Source organism: Numenius arquata, chromosome 2, assembly GCF_964106895.1.
Source record: "Numenius arquata chromosome 2, bNumArq3.hap1.1, whole genome shotgun sequence".
NCBI lineage: Eukaryota > Metazoa > Chordata > Aves > Charadriiformes > Scolopacidae > Numenius > Numenius arquata.
The window spans coordinates 95,525,168-95,538,829 of record NC_133577.1 but is presented as its reverse complement, the minus strand read 5'-3'; the positions used below and the strand labels follow the sequence as shown (position 1 = coordinate 95,538,829).

General features: G+C 39.3%; 2 protein-coding genes across 2 annotated transcripts in view; both read left to right on the top strand.

Moving 5' to 3' along the window:
* Positions 1–5,224, top strand: part of RASSF3 (Ras association domain family member 3) — a 53,649-nt gene extending 48,425 nt beyond the window's left edge. The window contains exons 3-5 of the mRNA XM_074162036.1: positions 433–700; positions 1,805–1,920; positions 2,284–5,224. Of these exons, the coding sequence (XP_074018137.1) occupies positions 433–700; positions 1,805–1,920; positions 2,284–2,433 (534 nt within the window). The 3' untranslated portion in view covers positions 2,434–5,224. The remainder of the gene's footprint in view (positions 1–432; positions 701–1,804; positions 1,921–2,283) is intronic.
* Positions 5,225–6,856: 1,632 nt separating this feature from the next.
* LOC141474216 (adipocyte plasma membrane-associated protein-like) overlaps positions 6,857–13,662 on the top strand; it is an 11,673-nt gene continuing 4,867 nt past the window's right edge. The window contains exons 1-5 of the mRNA XM_074162025.1: positions 6,857–6,940; positions 7,513–7,634; positions 10,983–11,081; positions 12,514–12,663; positions 13,097–13,209. Of these exons, the coding sequence (XP_074018126.1) occupies positions 11,021–11,081; positions 12,514–12,663; positions 13,097–13,209 (324 nt within the window). The 5' untranslated portion in view covers positions 6,857–6,940; positions 7,513–7,634; positions 10,983–11,020. The remainder of the gene's footprint in view (positions 6,941–7,512; positions 7,635–10,982; positions 11,082–12,513; positions 12,664–13,096; positions 13,210–13,662) is intronic.

Here is a 13,662-nt window from a genome sequence, read left to right as displayed (position 1 = left end):
AAATTTGTGCCCATTTCCTCTTGTCCTGTCACTGGGCACCACTGAAAAAAGACTGGCCCCTTCCTCTTGACGCCCACCCTTTGAGTATTGTAGGTGTTGATCAGATCCCCCCTTAGTCTTCTCTTCTCCAGACTAAAAAGACCCAAGTCCCTCAGCCTTTCCTTGTAAGAGAGATGCTCCAGGCCCCTAATCATCGTTGTGGTCATCTGCTGTACCCTCTCCAGCAGTTCCCTGTCCTTCTTGAACTGGGGAGCCCAGAACTAAATAATAAATGTCTGAATTGTTGAAACAATATCTTTCCTGTGAGACATCATATATTACGGTGGCATTTAAGTTGTGTTCACTGTGACCATTTTAGCCTGCCTGCTCCACTAATTTGTCACAACTGGTCATTACTAGTTTTAACAGTTTGGTGCTTTCCTTCTGCTGCAGAACGCGAATGGGATTTACACTGGCTTCATCAAAGTTCAGATGGAACTATGCAGACCGATCACTGTGCAGTCTTCCCAGAGCCAGGGGAGATGCGCTCACAGCAATAATGAAACTGCTTTTTACTTGCCGGATGGCTGCGTGAATACCCTTCACATCAGCAGCACCAACACTGTTCGTGAAGTTATCGAGGCCTTGCTCAAAAAGTTTTTCGTGGCTGACAACCCTGCAAAGTTTGCACTTTATAAACGCTGTCACAAGGAAGACCAAGGTATGAGTTGGACTTGTGGCATTTTGGTGGTGAAGGGGCTTGGGGAGGGAGTTGTGCTGTAAGAGCACTTGAAATAAGTAGGGTGGAAGAACTCAGATAAATGGAGGTGACAATCTTGCTCTCTCCTGTCTTTTCTCCTTACGAAAAGTAGTGTGTGTAAGGGAGTAAATGATCTGGGGACATTTCAGGATAATTCACAAAAGACAAACTAACCTACTAACCCATCTACATAGATCTGCTGTGCTTTGCAGTCCGTTGTATTTTATTTAATATGGCCCTTTGTCAGGCTCTAAATTTCAGCTGGCCTGATACACTGCAGATTTGTGAGATAAAATTACAGGACACATTATTAAAAAGAGAAACCTTGGTGTCTGTGATATCTGAAGTTCCTGCACTGGCAAACAGCTCTTGGGCTGACGAGCATCATGGGCACATGCCTTGTTTTCATGTGTGTTAATTAGTGCCCATGGCTCTCCCAGTGCGCTGACTGCTGTTAGAAGTTGTTTGTATGACGTGTTTGGAAGTAACCAGAAGATGCAAAAGGTATTTTTAGTGAAAAGTGCGCTTTGCCCATGTTGTGTTCTTGCACTTAGAAGCCGCCTTCTTCCATGGACATTGAGAGCAGTTTCAGGAGTTCAGATATTTCTGGCTGTTGGTCACACCAACCGTGTCAGGCAGGCAGAGTCCTCTTTTAGACTTTGTGTATGAGATTTTAACTGGGAAAGGTATCAGAATGGTGATACTGCAGCTCTGATGTCTCAAATGCTTAGTTATAGTGACAGATCTGTGTTGTATTTTTTTTCGTGTGTTTTTTTTTCCCCTGCATGTATTCAGGTGGTGCGCTGTGGTGACTAGAGGCCCTTTCATTCCTGTGTGAGTGTAGTGTTGCGCTGTTGCCATCAGTCTGCTCACCTTCTCCCTAAAACTCATTTGCTCAAAACCAGTATGTAGGCTAATATGGAGACAGTATGTTGAATGTGTAAATTTTGTGGCCACACGTGCTTATCTCTGAAATTTTCTAACACTAGCTGACGTTAATCATTCAAAGCATTTGAGACGTCGTTAGTAAAGATAATTACTGTGATTTTTTTTCTTCCCTTGCAGTTTATACATGCAAGCTGTCAGACCGAGAACATCCCCTCTACCTGCGTTTGGTGGCGGGCCCCAGAACAGAAATGCTCAGTTTTGTTCTACGTGAGCATGAAACTGGAGAAGTCATGGTATGTTACACTCTTGCTGGTTTTGTGTGTTTAACTTCATGGATGAGTGGGCTCCTGTTTGATCCCTGTTGACAAGACAATCCGTTTTTTGGAAACAGATTTTTTTTTTTTCTTGTTATATTTACTCTGCACCTTTTGTAAACATTTCATTTGTGGTTAGACTGGCCTGTTGTTACTTGCAGAACAAAAAAACAGTTAAAAAGAGTGAAATGTTTTTAAGATTTGCAAGGAGTGTGCCCGATACTGTTTCAGTTTGAAATTGTTTTGAGTGTCTGAGGTTTTGTTTAAAAATACTGTATATATAAATAATTTGTGTATTTTCCGTTCATCTCATCCATCCTTTTCTCTTTTTTCTCTCTCCAGTGGGAAGCTTTTAGTATTCCTGAACTGCAAAACTTCTTGCGTATACTGGACAAAGAGGAAAACGAGCAACTGCAAATCCTAAAGAAGCGTTACGCAGCTTACAGAGACAAACTTGAAGAAGCCCTTGGTGGGGTGTGGAAACCTGGTTAAAAGGGGGCCAAAGGATACTCAGGAAAAACGCACGCTACCAAATGTCAGTATAGCATGCCAAACCCAACATACAAAGAGCAGCAGAGAGTAGTTTTCTTTATTTGGAAGACTGTTTTGTGATGCCAGGGTACCTGAATATTGCTATAGACTTAGTTCCGTAAGCCAGGTGACTTAGCATCTTGCACCCACAAGTAAGGGATTCTGCATGTTTGTACATCAGTTTGCAACCCTCTGTGTGCCTAGAGAGTTTTTCCAAGTTACCTTGGTGCAAGCTGTGAAACTGTAATCAATTTTCTAGGATGCTATGAAATAAGATTTTTATGTTTTTGGTTTTTTTTCTTCTTTACTTTAATGGTAGCTTTACAAGTAAGGATGTGCAAATTGATGGGTTAAAAAAATGAATGAAACTGTCTGGACAAGAAATAGTTGGAGCACTATCTTTGAGATGAAATTGATTTGCACTACCTTTCTGTTTTCAAATAGTTACTGTATAATTTGTGAGAGAACTGTTATAGATGGCATATGAGATCTTTTGATTTGTTCTGTGAAATTTGTGGAAGGCGTTAAGTGTTTTTTTTTTTTTCTGGAGAAGGTAAAGAGAAAGTTGAAAAGAAGGTAAGAGTTGAGGGAGGTGAGGTATCGTAGTAGCTGTCAGAGGAGGGCTGGTTTTAAATGGGAATAGTATTTATAGAGAGGAAAGTTAAATACTAGTTCTACAGGATTAAAGTTTTAGGATGTTAGAATATTGTGAATAAGTTTTATGGTTTTTATACTGCATAAATCCACACTGGAAAAGAAATAAAGATAATAGAAATAATGGGAAGGAATGAGAGGCAAAAGCTAAAAAAGAATGGAAATGAAGCTGCACATACAAGTCGTTATTGGAGAAGCTGATTCCATAAATGCATAGTGGGGGTTTGAAAAGTGCAGTGAAGCTAAAAAGCTGCTTACTTGAATTTAGAAAAGCAGTCAATGTCTCAGATAACTCTGTGAGAAATGCCCGTCTAGCGAGTGTTTAGACATAAACTTATAACTACAGACACATTTGGTCTTTATTGTAAGTCAGATCTTTCCTCTGGCTCAGCAATCCATTTTTAGGCTGGATAATTTTGAATTATCATATCTGAAAGACAAAAATAGCTTCCTCTGCTTCTTTGCTTGTTAAAGGCTCAGTCAGGCAAAGAAAGTAGAATTTGTTATTTATGTTTCCAGCTTAGCAGAAAAGTAACACTTATTGGCTGTGTTGGTGACTGAGCTTAGTAACTCTTGCTTTTAGTAATTCAGAAGGTTTTTTCTTTATTGTTTTTAAATTCTTAATTGAAAAACAGATTACCAAATTCTGCAGACTGCTGATTTACTTGATTGAAAAATAGGAAAAATGTAGCAAGAAAGTTTTTTACTTTACTGTAAATATAATTGTTGTTCTTTCAGAGTTATTTATCTTAAAAAACATGTTCAAAAGAAACCAAAGAAGTGGGTGTGCAATAGAAGCATGAGGCAAATTTGAGTAACTAATGCTTTAGTCATTATCATGCCAGAGAGGAAATGAGTTATAAATTTGGGGGTGGGTGGGTGGAGGAGTGCTAATGATTTAAGAGAAGCAGAAGTTGTTGGGGTTTTTTCCCTCCACTCTTAGGGTGTTTGTTTTGAATTCCCAAGGAATTGTTAAAACTTTGGTGACATCTAATGGATATTGTGTGAAACTCCAAGATGCTTCTGTTCTTCCCCTTAATTTGATGTAATTGTGCCTTTGTTTCCTTTCCTTAGTAAGACTTTTTTTTTTAAACTCCTCACAGGTTTTTTGGTAAAAAGAATTTGCAAGCTTAATGAGACAATCATAATGCTTTAAAGTGTTAAGAGAAATTAAGAGTAGGACTAACTATAAAGTATATATAAGGCATATCTTGTTTGTTTTTTAATTTCACATGTAACATTGTAGTGCATGTGTGAGTTAGCAACATTATCCTCAAGTGAGACACTTTATAATGGTTCAGGGAATGCTTTTATGTTTTGTTACAATTTGTTTTTCTATGAATGCAAGCAGCATGTCGGTGGGTATTCTGTTAACATCTACTTAATTTATGTATCTGCCCGTAACTATATAATCATTACATAATCGCTGTCAGTAATGAACCATTTGTCGCTCAGATTTAAACACTGTTTGAGTTTAAAAGTGGAGTATAAAAGTATGTGAATTTTGTTTTTACTTGAACTAAACTATCAGTCTTTTAAGTAGGCACATCTGCATTTACTTTAGCCAAAAACCTCAATCAGTGTTGTATGCACTATGAGTCTTGATTTGGGGTGAAGGGGGAGGGGGTGGGGGACCAAAATAAACTTATATTTTAATTTTGTCTTAGTCCATGGTTAATTATTGTAAGATGTTGTGTGTGGGGTTAATTTTTTTCTTTTTTTTTTTTTTTTTTTTTTTACACACTGGCAATTACAACAGCTTTAATTTAAAAGAAATGGTGATGCCTAGTCAGTTTTTATCTTTTAATTTTTGCATCAAATTGAACTGTCAAAGCTTTTGTCGCAAAACTGTTTTCATTATATGATGGTACCAGAATGATTACATGATATGGGTGAGGGCAGGGGGGGGGGAATGCAGGGAAACATTAAAATATGTATGTCTTTAAAAACAAACATTTAAACTATTTATAATTTTGACAAGCTTAGTTTTATTTTTGTAGGGAAGTTTTTATTCCCCTTAAAGTTATTACTGAAATGGCAAGAAAAATATAAAAAAATAAAAAATGTGATGGTTCCATTATTAAAGTTGAAGTTGGCAATACTTAGTTATGTGATATGTGTTTTATTTTTTTTCCCCTTACCTGTTGTGATCACTTTGACGCCTCGTAGCAATAAATCGCGTGGGAAGATGCAGCTTACCTTAAATTAAAGTTTCATTGGAAAAAACAGGTACATTTCAGCCTGCGTGTCCCAGTCATACTTGTTTGTGTACGTGTTTGGTCTCCTGATTGCGGTAAAGAGTAAGACAGAAGTCATAATACAGAAAACCTGAAACCAACCAAATAACTTTGAAATTTACAAACAGACTTTGAAATTTACCGTTTTCTTCCCCACATTTACCTCACACTCAGCCCCGCCCGAGGAGGAGTCGCTCCCGCCCCCCTTTTCCCGCCCGGGTGGCGCTGAGGCGAGCAATGGCGGCCGCTGGGGCTGCCTCCTCCCTCAGGAGGGCGGGCGGCTCCCGCCTCAGAGGACGGCTCGGCGGCGGTCCGCCTCCGAGGCGGGAGCCGCCCGCCGCGACGCCATGTAAGCACTGGGCTCTGTGGGAGGGAGGAGGGCGATGGCGTCTTCCCGCCCCCGTGAGGGGAGGTCTCCCCCGGGCGGGCGGCGGTGGGGGAAGCGGAGAGGGCCTGAGGGCAGCGGGTCGGCCATGTTTTACCTCAAGATGACTGTGGGTAGGGCAGGGCCGGAGCGGGGCTTTCCTCTGTCACAGAGGTGCCTCCGCCACTGAGGAAGCGGAGCAGTGGTTGCTGTCCCGCTGTACTTGGGCGAGTGGTTTCTTATATAAAAAAAAAAAACAAACAAACCCTCATGGAGAAACACGAGGTGAATACAGTGAGGAAAGTGTCCTGGGCTGGTGGCGATACCCTGCTCCTCCCTCCTCTGTAAATGCCTTTCAACCTTTTAAATATCACGTCCCTTAAAGGCTTTTTTAGCAGTTTTCTCCAGAAACGTGTATGTTTAACTTCCTGGTTGTTTTGTATTGTTTAAAATGGTGTAACCTTCCCTAATTGGATTGAAGCGGTCTCTCTGATGCTCTTGCCTGGGCGTTGCGGTCCTGCGGCTGAGGAGATGATAATAGTTGCACCGGTTCCTCGAAGGTGGGTTCATGTGAGACCCTATAGCTTCACGTGTTGCCAAACTTTCCTGCCAAGTTCAAAAAGAGCCAGCTAAAAATCCATATGGAAAAGGTTAAGTACAACAACCACATTATGACTATGTATGCACTTGGTAAACCCCATCACTAGCAAATACTCTGATACTCCGCCAGGGTGAGGTTGGTAAAAGGCCTGAAAAATACTAGAATCAGCAAAGTTGCTCACCACACAGGTAACTGGGCTTGTGTCTCTGCCTGCAGCAGTTACGTACTACTAGAAATACAACTTGTCAGAAGAAACCTGGTGGTTTCTGGCTGGGTCACGGGTCCGGGGACAGGAGGAGCTCCAGTGGGGAGACAGCAGGGCAGCAGAACTGCCCAAGGAGCAGCTGAGCTGCTCCTCCATGACAGGGACTGCCAGGTTATTGCAGTCTGCTTTGTCGTCTTTCAGTCTTAATTTTAGCACTGAAATTTTTTAACTATGGAAAAAAAATTGACTCTTCTTAGTCCTCTCTCACTCTCCTCCTGTATGTGCATGAGTATACAATTGGTTTGTTTTCCTCCTAGGTTCCCATCGTGGGGGTTTCCAGCTGCGCTCCTTACAACTTTTGCAAGCATTTACTTTTTACCATCTCCCATTGATCCAGAGCCATTCATGTATGTTTCCCTGCTTAATTTTCAAGTTCAATAGAATACTTATGTTTGTCAGGAAATACCTGTGCTTTCAAAACTTCTCCTATATTTTTTTCACCCTGCAGGAGCAAATAAAACATGTTATTTAAGTTCATATGCAGGAGAAATTGTGTTTCTCACATAAAACTGGAAAATAGAAACACTTTTTTGATCAAGTGAATTTCAAGCAAAACAATGCTGACCAGTGCAGTATTCATACATACACATAGAAAAATTGTTAGTAGATCTCAGACTAATGATAGGGAATAAAACTCTAGGATGATGGCAATTCTGTGTTTGTATTGATTTCAGAAAAAAAAAATAACTAAAAAGTCTGTATTCGTTTTAGCCTGGGCCTGCAAGCTCCATAGAATTGTTAATTCAGTTTGAAGTAATAGTTTGAACAAATACTAATAGTTTTAACAAGTTCTTTAAAAAGATATAATACCTTGTTACTAGTATCTCTGGAATAAAGTCTTATTACTTTCCCTTCAAATAATTTTATAGTCCAATGTTGTCTTGTTTCTTATATCTTATTTATTATTCATTCGGTGCAGTTTTGAAAAGCCACCTCCTGCCTTAGTTGGATCATTGCAAGTGAATAACAAGCTTCAGAGTGGACAAAGAATTTTCACAGGACAACTGAAAGGTCCCGAGTCTTTTACTGTTGATGATGAAGGCAAGTAGATAACTTCCAAAAGGGTAAAGTTATACGTCTGCTACATGTAACACATCTGTTCCATTATATCCAATACATCTGCTTGGTCAGGTTATTAGAAGACATAAGAAGTTAAATCCAAGATTTAAGATTAAATCCAAAGAAAGAAAAACAGGAATGTTTGCTAAATGATTGTTCAAAAATATTAAGATAATTGTATATTCTTCTATGTCTTCACATTTGTAAACGTATCCCTGGGAATACTCCACAACTTTCTGTTATCTGCTTCTCCCACGGACACAGCAAATGTCCTACTGCTGTGTTAAAAGACATAGACCCACAAATTGGCAACATACAGGCATCTTACTAATTTTGAAAAGGTATAAAATGGCGTATCCTTTAAAAGTAACATGCAAAACAGCTAGAGATTTTTGTGGGAATTCTTCCACATGTGAGTCTAAGCTTGGGCTTTTGACATAGAACTAGTGATAAGCTTGCCTTGGTTTGGTGTCATTTTTTCTGTTTCGGGTCGCCAAAAGCAGTGTTAATTTTCTGCTTGGGCTCAGTCACCGAGTTCATCACACTTTTATTTCAAAAGCTGTTATTGAACATGGAACCAAAGAGGGAAAGCAAATTGAGTTGTTTTAAAATTTGCATAGTTCTCAGAAACGTATTTTTAGAGCAGCTTGGAATATACAAGAACTTTTCACTGTAATAGAAAACCTCCTCTTATCCACGTAATTCATCTTGCTTGTCTGGCAGCTGTGAGGTGGCAGAATGGTAGGTGCAGGAGCCTGCAGAATGGTGGGAAGCAGAGGGCTGAAGTGGTGGCAAGTAGCCCATTTTGCATCTTTCCAACAGCTCTTACCCGGAGCGTGACTGAAGTGGGGGACTGTGCTGAAAGTTCAAGCCAAATAGAGGAGAGAGACTGTGATCTTCTGTTTAGGACACAGGTTTAGTGCTGTGGACTCAGGACTCATCTGTTCTGGAGAAATAGGTAACAGTGGATAAAATAGATTCCTGCAGTAGCCAGCATGGAAAAGCAGGTAACTCCCAGTCCACAGTAGTTTAAGCCAGGCAGTTCAGACACTCCCCCTTACTGCTGGTTCTAGTTTTATGGTACTTTTCAAGGAAATACTTGTATAGCCCAGCGCATGTTTGTCTGAAATATACCATCTTGTGTTGTGTGCTGCAGAGGTGAGAGGTAATCATCTGGAACGTTCTTGTTTGCCATTGTGCAAGCTGAAATTAGAAGTGTTTTCAGTCCCAGCAGCATAGGCCTGGAAGGGACCTAGCTCAACACCTTGCATTGAGGCATCCATTCCTAGCAAATGTTTTCCCAAAGCTGTTTCCTTCCTCCTTTCCTCAAAGGTGCTATTTTAAATTGTTATTTTTTTCACACTTTTTATTCTCCACCTCTTCCTCTACAACTTTCAGAAAGGATAGTGTTCACAACTGGAATTTTGCAGAGTATATTTTAAATATGAGGACTAATCCCGCAAATGCTCTGCGTTACCAAATCTAACCTCATTCATGATGCTGTTTAAAGTACTGGTTTGGTTCTATTTTTCTTGAGTGTGTTAATTCTACCATGGATCTTCTCTGAATTGAAGGATGTTTTAGGAGATTGGATTCATTCAGTTAAAAACTTATGATACGACCAAGGTTGTATTAAGTGGGGGGGGGGGCTGTAGCCTGTTTTAGGTAAATGCTGTTTTCCATATGAGTAAGACAGCATATTACGGGTAATCAGAGTAGTTCTGTTTTGCCTTCACTTTACTACAAATACCCATAAGTCTAACGCAAAACCCACTTGCACTAGCTCTATAAATCTAAATATACCATCATAGCCCAGTACATAGCATGATAGAAAATAGCATTACAAGTCTAAGATTTCTCTCTTTAAATACAGAATCTGGTATGTGATCAGAAATTTCAGCTGTTTCCAACATGCCTCAGGAGGCATTAGAATGCCGCTGTATTTCATGACAGCAAAGTTTAGCCTCTGTTTTTTCCCAGGCAAAGTTGTTGTATTGAACAGTGGCTCTGAAGTTCTCCCTTCGGATAAACAGGTGCTTTCTGTAGAGCAGTAATCCTAGACAATTCTTTTAATCTAGATCTGACAGCTGATACTTTGAGAATCTGCCCTATTTACACATAACATTTTTCTATAGATGTGAGTGAGCAGATGCTAGACGTTTTTATATCTGTTTATCTGCTCTGGTGCAAGTGCTCATTAGACAAAGTCAGAATCTGTGTTTTTTTAGTAATATTGGCACAGAATTGTAGCATAACTTATATGGAGTATCTTTTAACACCTTTTGCCAACTGACAGTGCACATTTTTAAGTGTAAACAAGGCTAGGGTGAAAATGCAGGTCACATGTAAAGAAAATAATGTCTTTAGATTAATCTATGTAAATAAAAGACAAATAAGAGGAATGTTTCCAGACAGGACTTTACACTAAAAGTGTATTTCATAGAACAGAGTAAATCTAGGATTGGTGATGTGGGCTGTACTATTTCAGAGCCTGGACTAGTCAAAAGGTAGGAGGATGCTATTTTTCAAAGGTGAGGCTTAAACACTGCTAGTGATTTTCCTCCGATACTCTACACAGAAGTTTTTTGAGTTAAATACAATGTCAAAAGGTTTGAAGATTTCCTGGGAGGTTTTTGCCTTGTTAATGTAAACACTATAAAAGCAGATGAGAAAGCAACTGCTAAGGAGGTATTCAATAAAAACAGTGCTTAAGTCCTTTAATTCAAACTTAGACATTTTGGATATTATTCTGTTAGTTCAAAACCTAAGCAAAACATTACAGCTTAAAAAAAAAGCCACCACACTTACTTTTTTTGCTTAGGATTTCCATGTCCTAGGAGAAGGGTTACTTTCTTGTTTTGGATCAGTTGTTGTAATGTTTTCCTTTTGTCTACTGAACATTTTAGCTAGTTCATAACGTGGCAGAACCCTCAGGACAAAAAGGTAGATCATGTGAGCTCTGTTAATGCTTTCACTGATTTTCAATGACAGTATGAGAATATCCCTATGAATCTTTAGTCCCATCCTCGATGTCTTTGCTGCTATCCCAGAGGAGTCTTAAGATAGCTTTTAGTGTATTATGTTTATTTAAATTAAACATATGAACAATTCATATTTTCTCTAATCTCCAATTTATTGTTACTCTTTCTGCTTTACGAAAATATATTTAAAGCAAGCTGTATTTTTTCCTGTTTTGTTGCTTTGTGTCTGCATGGGATACATAAATTAGGAGCAAGAAGGAAGAGCTCACAATAATGAGGAATGTCCTTCTTTTAAGATTTATTTGCCTTGGTCCCTTTTAAAACAGTCTCCTAATATACTTATTTTAAGGTAATATATACACTGGTACTGTGGATGGGAAACTGTGGATGATCAGCGGTGACCAGCTGCATTTCCTTACTCAGATGGGGCAGGATATGCCTGAATGCGGTGAGCGACAGTTATGATGTGAAAATGACAACAAACTTGCTCGTATAAATCTCACTGAATGAGCAACTGAAGTGCTATTTTTGCTGCTGTTAATGTTTTCTGATTCTTTTATGCAAATTTGTAAGAGAAGCCCACTGCTATCCTAATAGTTTTTCCTAATGTAGGCGGACTAAGGCATAAAGGCACACTTCTCCAGCCCTTGAGACTGATTTGCCATGGATTGCCATTTAAATAACATTTCATAGTAGTCCTTCTATACATAGCTTTTTAAGGGTGGTCTAAAGACATGATTTATGCGATGATTTTCCTGTCTCAAGGGCAAAATGTATTTTAGAAACAGTTCAAATTCTACAAAGGAATCAGAGACTCAGAATAGTCTGTCCTGCTGCCAGACGGCAAGGTTGCATTTTCTTTCCTTACTTGCAAATGACGAAGACAAACACAAAATGTCTACGTCTACCCTGCTGCTTCTTTGATGACTCAATGAAGGCCTGAAAGGCCATTGAAATAGCTGATTGCCTTTAGCCTGGTTGCCTGAACATGTGACAGTTGTGTAGGTGCTTTCCTGATCCTCAAAATCCCTGTGATATGGGCTAGTCTTGAGTGAATTTGAAAGAATTTTCACGATTACTGAGCTTTTTTGAGTCTTATGTAAATAATTGACTATGTGGAAGTTAAGAAACCAAAAAATGAGACAAAAATGATTGATCTGTTTGGAGTAGGACCAGAAATCAGCTGCTAACTTTTTGGCTGCTGTTGAAGGGCCAGTCAGCTGGTGTTACTGGTGTGTTAGAGCTCTAGTGAGCTGTAATGGATGTTGTCCCTTGCTTTCTGGAATACTAGGGGAGAACATGTATTTCAGAGTAGAGAGAATTAGGTTACAAAGCTCTAGGGTGTCAAGCTTTACTAATTTCACTGCTTTCAGGGAAATTGCTCACTGTAAAAATTGCTCACTGTAGATATGGTTTTTTTGTAGTTTTACCTGAGAATTACTTATAGGACTTTCACGTGACCTGTGGAACTCGGGCTCCTTAGCTACGGGAAGTAGTTTGGTAAATCTTTCCTAAAAGTAGTTTTCTCCCATCTTTTTCTTGAGGATATAAAATAAACAGCAGCTAATCCATTTTGTTTTACTGATTTAGTAATCCTACGAGTTTTTGGTCATCTTTAAAGTTGTCTGGGAAAACAGAGTAGAGCTGAATTGCTCTGAAGGTTGGGAGCAAATTTTTTCATAAGTAGTAAGGAACAGAGACCGCTAGATTGACATTATACTGTCACTTCCTTTGCAAGTCACTTTTAGAAATGGTTCAAGGAAGCTTTTATGGATCTGATTTATTCAACGATAAAAGTTTAGTGCTTTTCAGCCTTTGTATTTTGCGATCTTCATTTTGTCAACCTCCTGGTCTAACATATCCTCCTATTTGTATCTCAGGAACTCCAGACTATGAACCAATATGCGGCCGGCCCCATGGAGTCCGAATGGATCAGGATGGTAACTTGGTTGTGGTGGATTCTTATTTAGGCCTGTACAAAGTCAATCCAAGGACAGGAGAGAAAACCCTCTTGCTATCAAGTGAAAAAGGTGATGCTACAGTTAGTGGGGAAGTAGATTGATCTTGGGTTTGGTCCTCATGCTTATGTATAAATTGGAAGATGATGAAGGCGCTTTAATCTACTAATCTACAGTACTAATGAGTGTGGGGACTAGGGCTGATTGAAAACCCATTGGCTTTGCATTTTTAAGATTTGTTTTAAAAATATAAGAAAACAAAAGCAATTATATTTGCCAGAGGCTTTTGGTCTGCTATGTGTTATGTTGAGCTACAAGCTGAACATATTTCCCTGCAAATGAAAGTAATTTGGAGCTTGGACTTTAGCTTGGAACAAATTAAGGTTAGCAATAGCATTAACTATGACATTTGGAATTGCAATCTTAAGCTTGTGTGGATCTGAATAATTTTGAACACTTGGTGGTTTTGTACTTATTTTAATCAGTAGTCATTTCTATTAACCAGGAGTGGATGGGCTGCCTTTCAAATTCCTAAATGGATTAGAAATATCAAAGAAAAAATTGATTTATTTTACGGATTCAAGTAGCAAGTGGGAAAGACGACATCACAAATATGAGGTGAGATGAGGTAATCTTTGCAGCCATTTGTTCAAGCAGCTTAAGTGTTAATTTTCATGCTGGCAGCACCATGTACTAGGCTGCAGAAGAGACCAACATTTTTCAATTGTGCTTGTGTGTTTTAGCCAAGCATGCGATGAATGCAGCATGTTTGAGCCCTGAGGCAGAGGATGGGCTGTGCTATTCCATAGCTGCTCTTCCGAAAAAACCCCCTGGGTATGACTACCCAAAGAAATTGTCATGTGATACACTACAGTCTGGATTTTTACAGCATATTAGTTTCTCTCTGGTATCTGTCTACAAGCATGTTCTTATACTGCAGGAAGTGCAAGGTAGCAAATTGCTGGTGTACTTGAAGGTATCTTTTCTGTGTTGTCACAGCCTTTGAGTAAAACTTTATCTAGAACAAACTCTCTGTTTGGAAAGCTGAAATTCAGTGAGGTCACAGACATG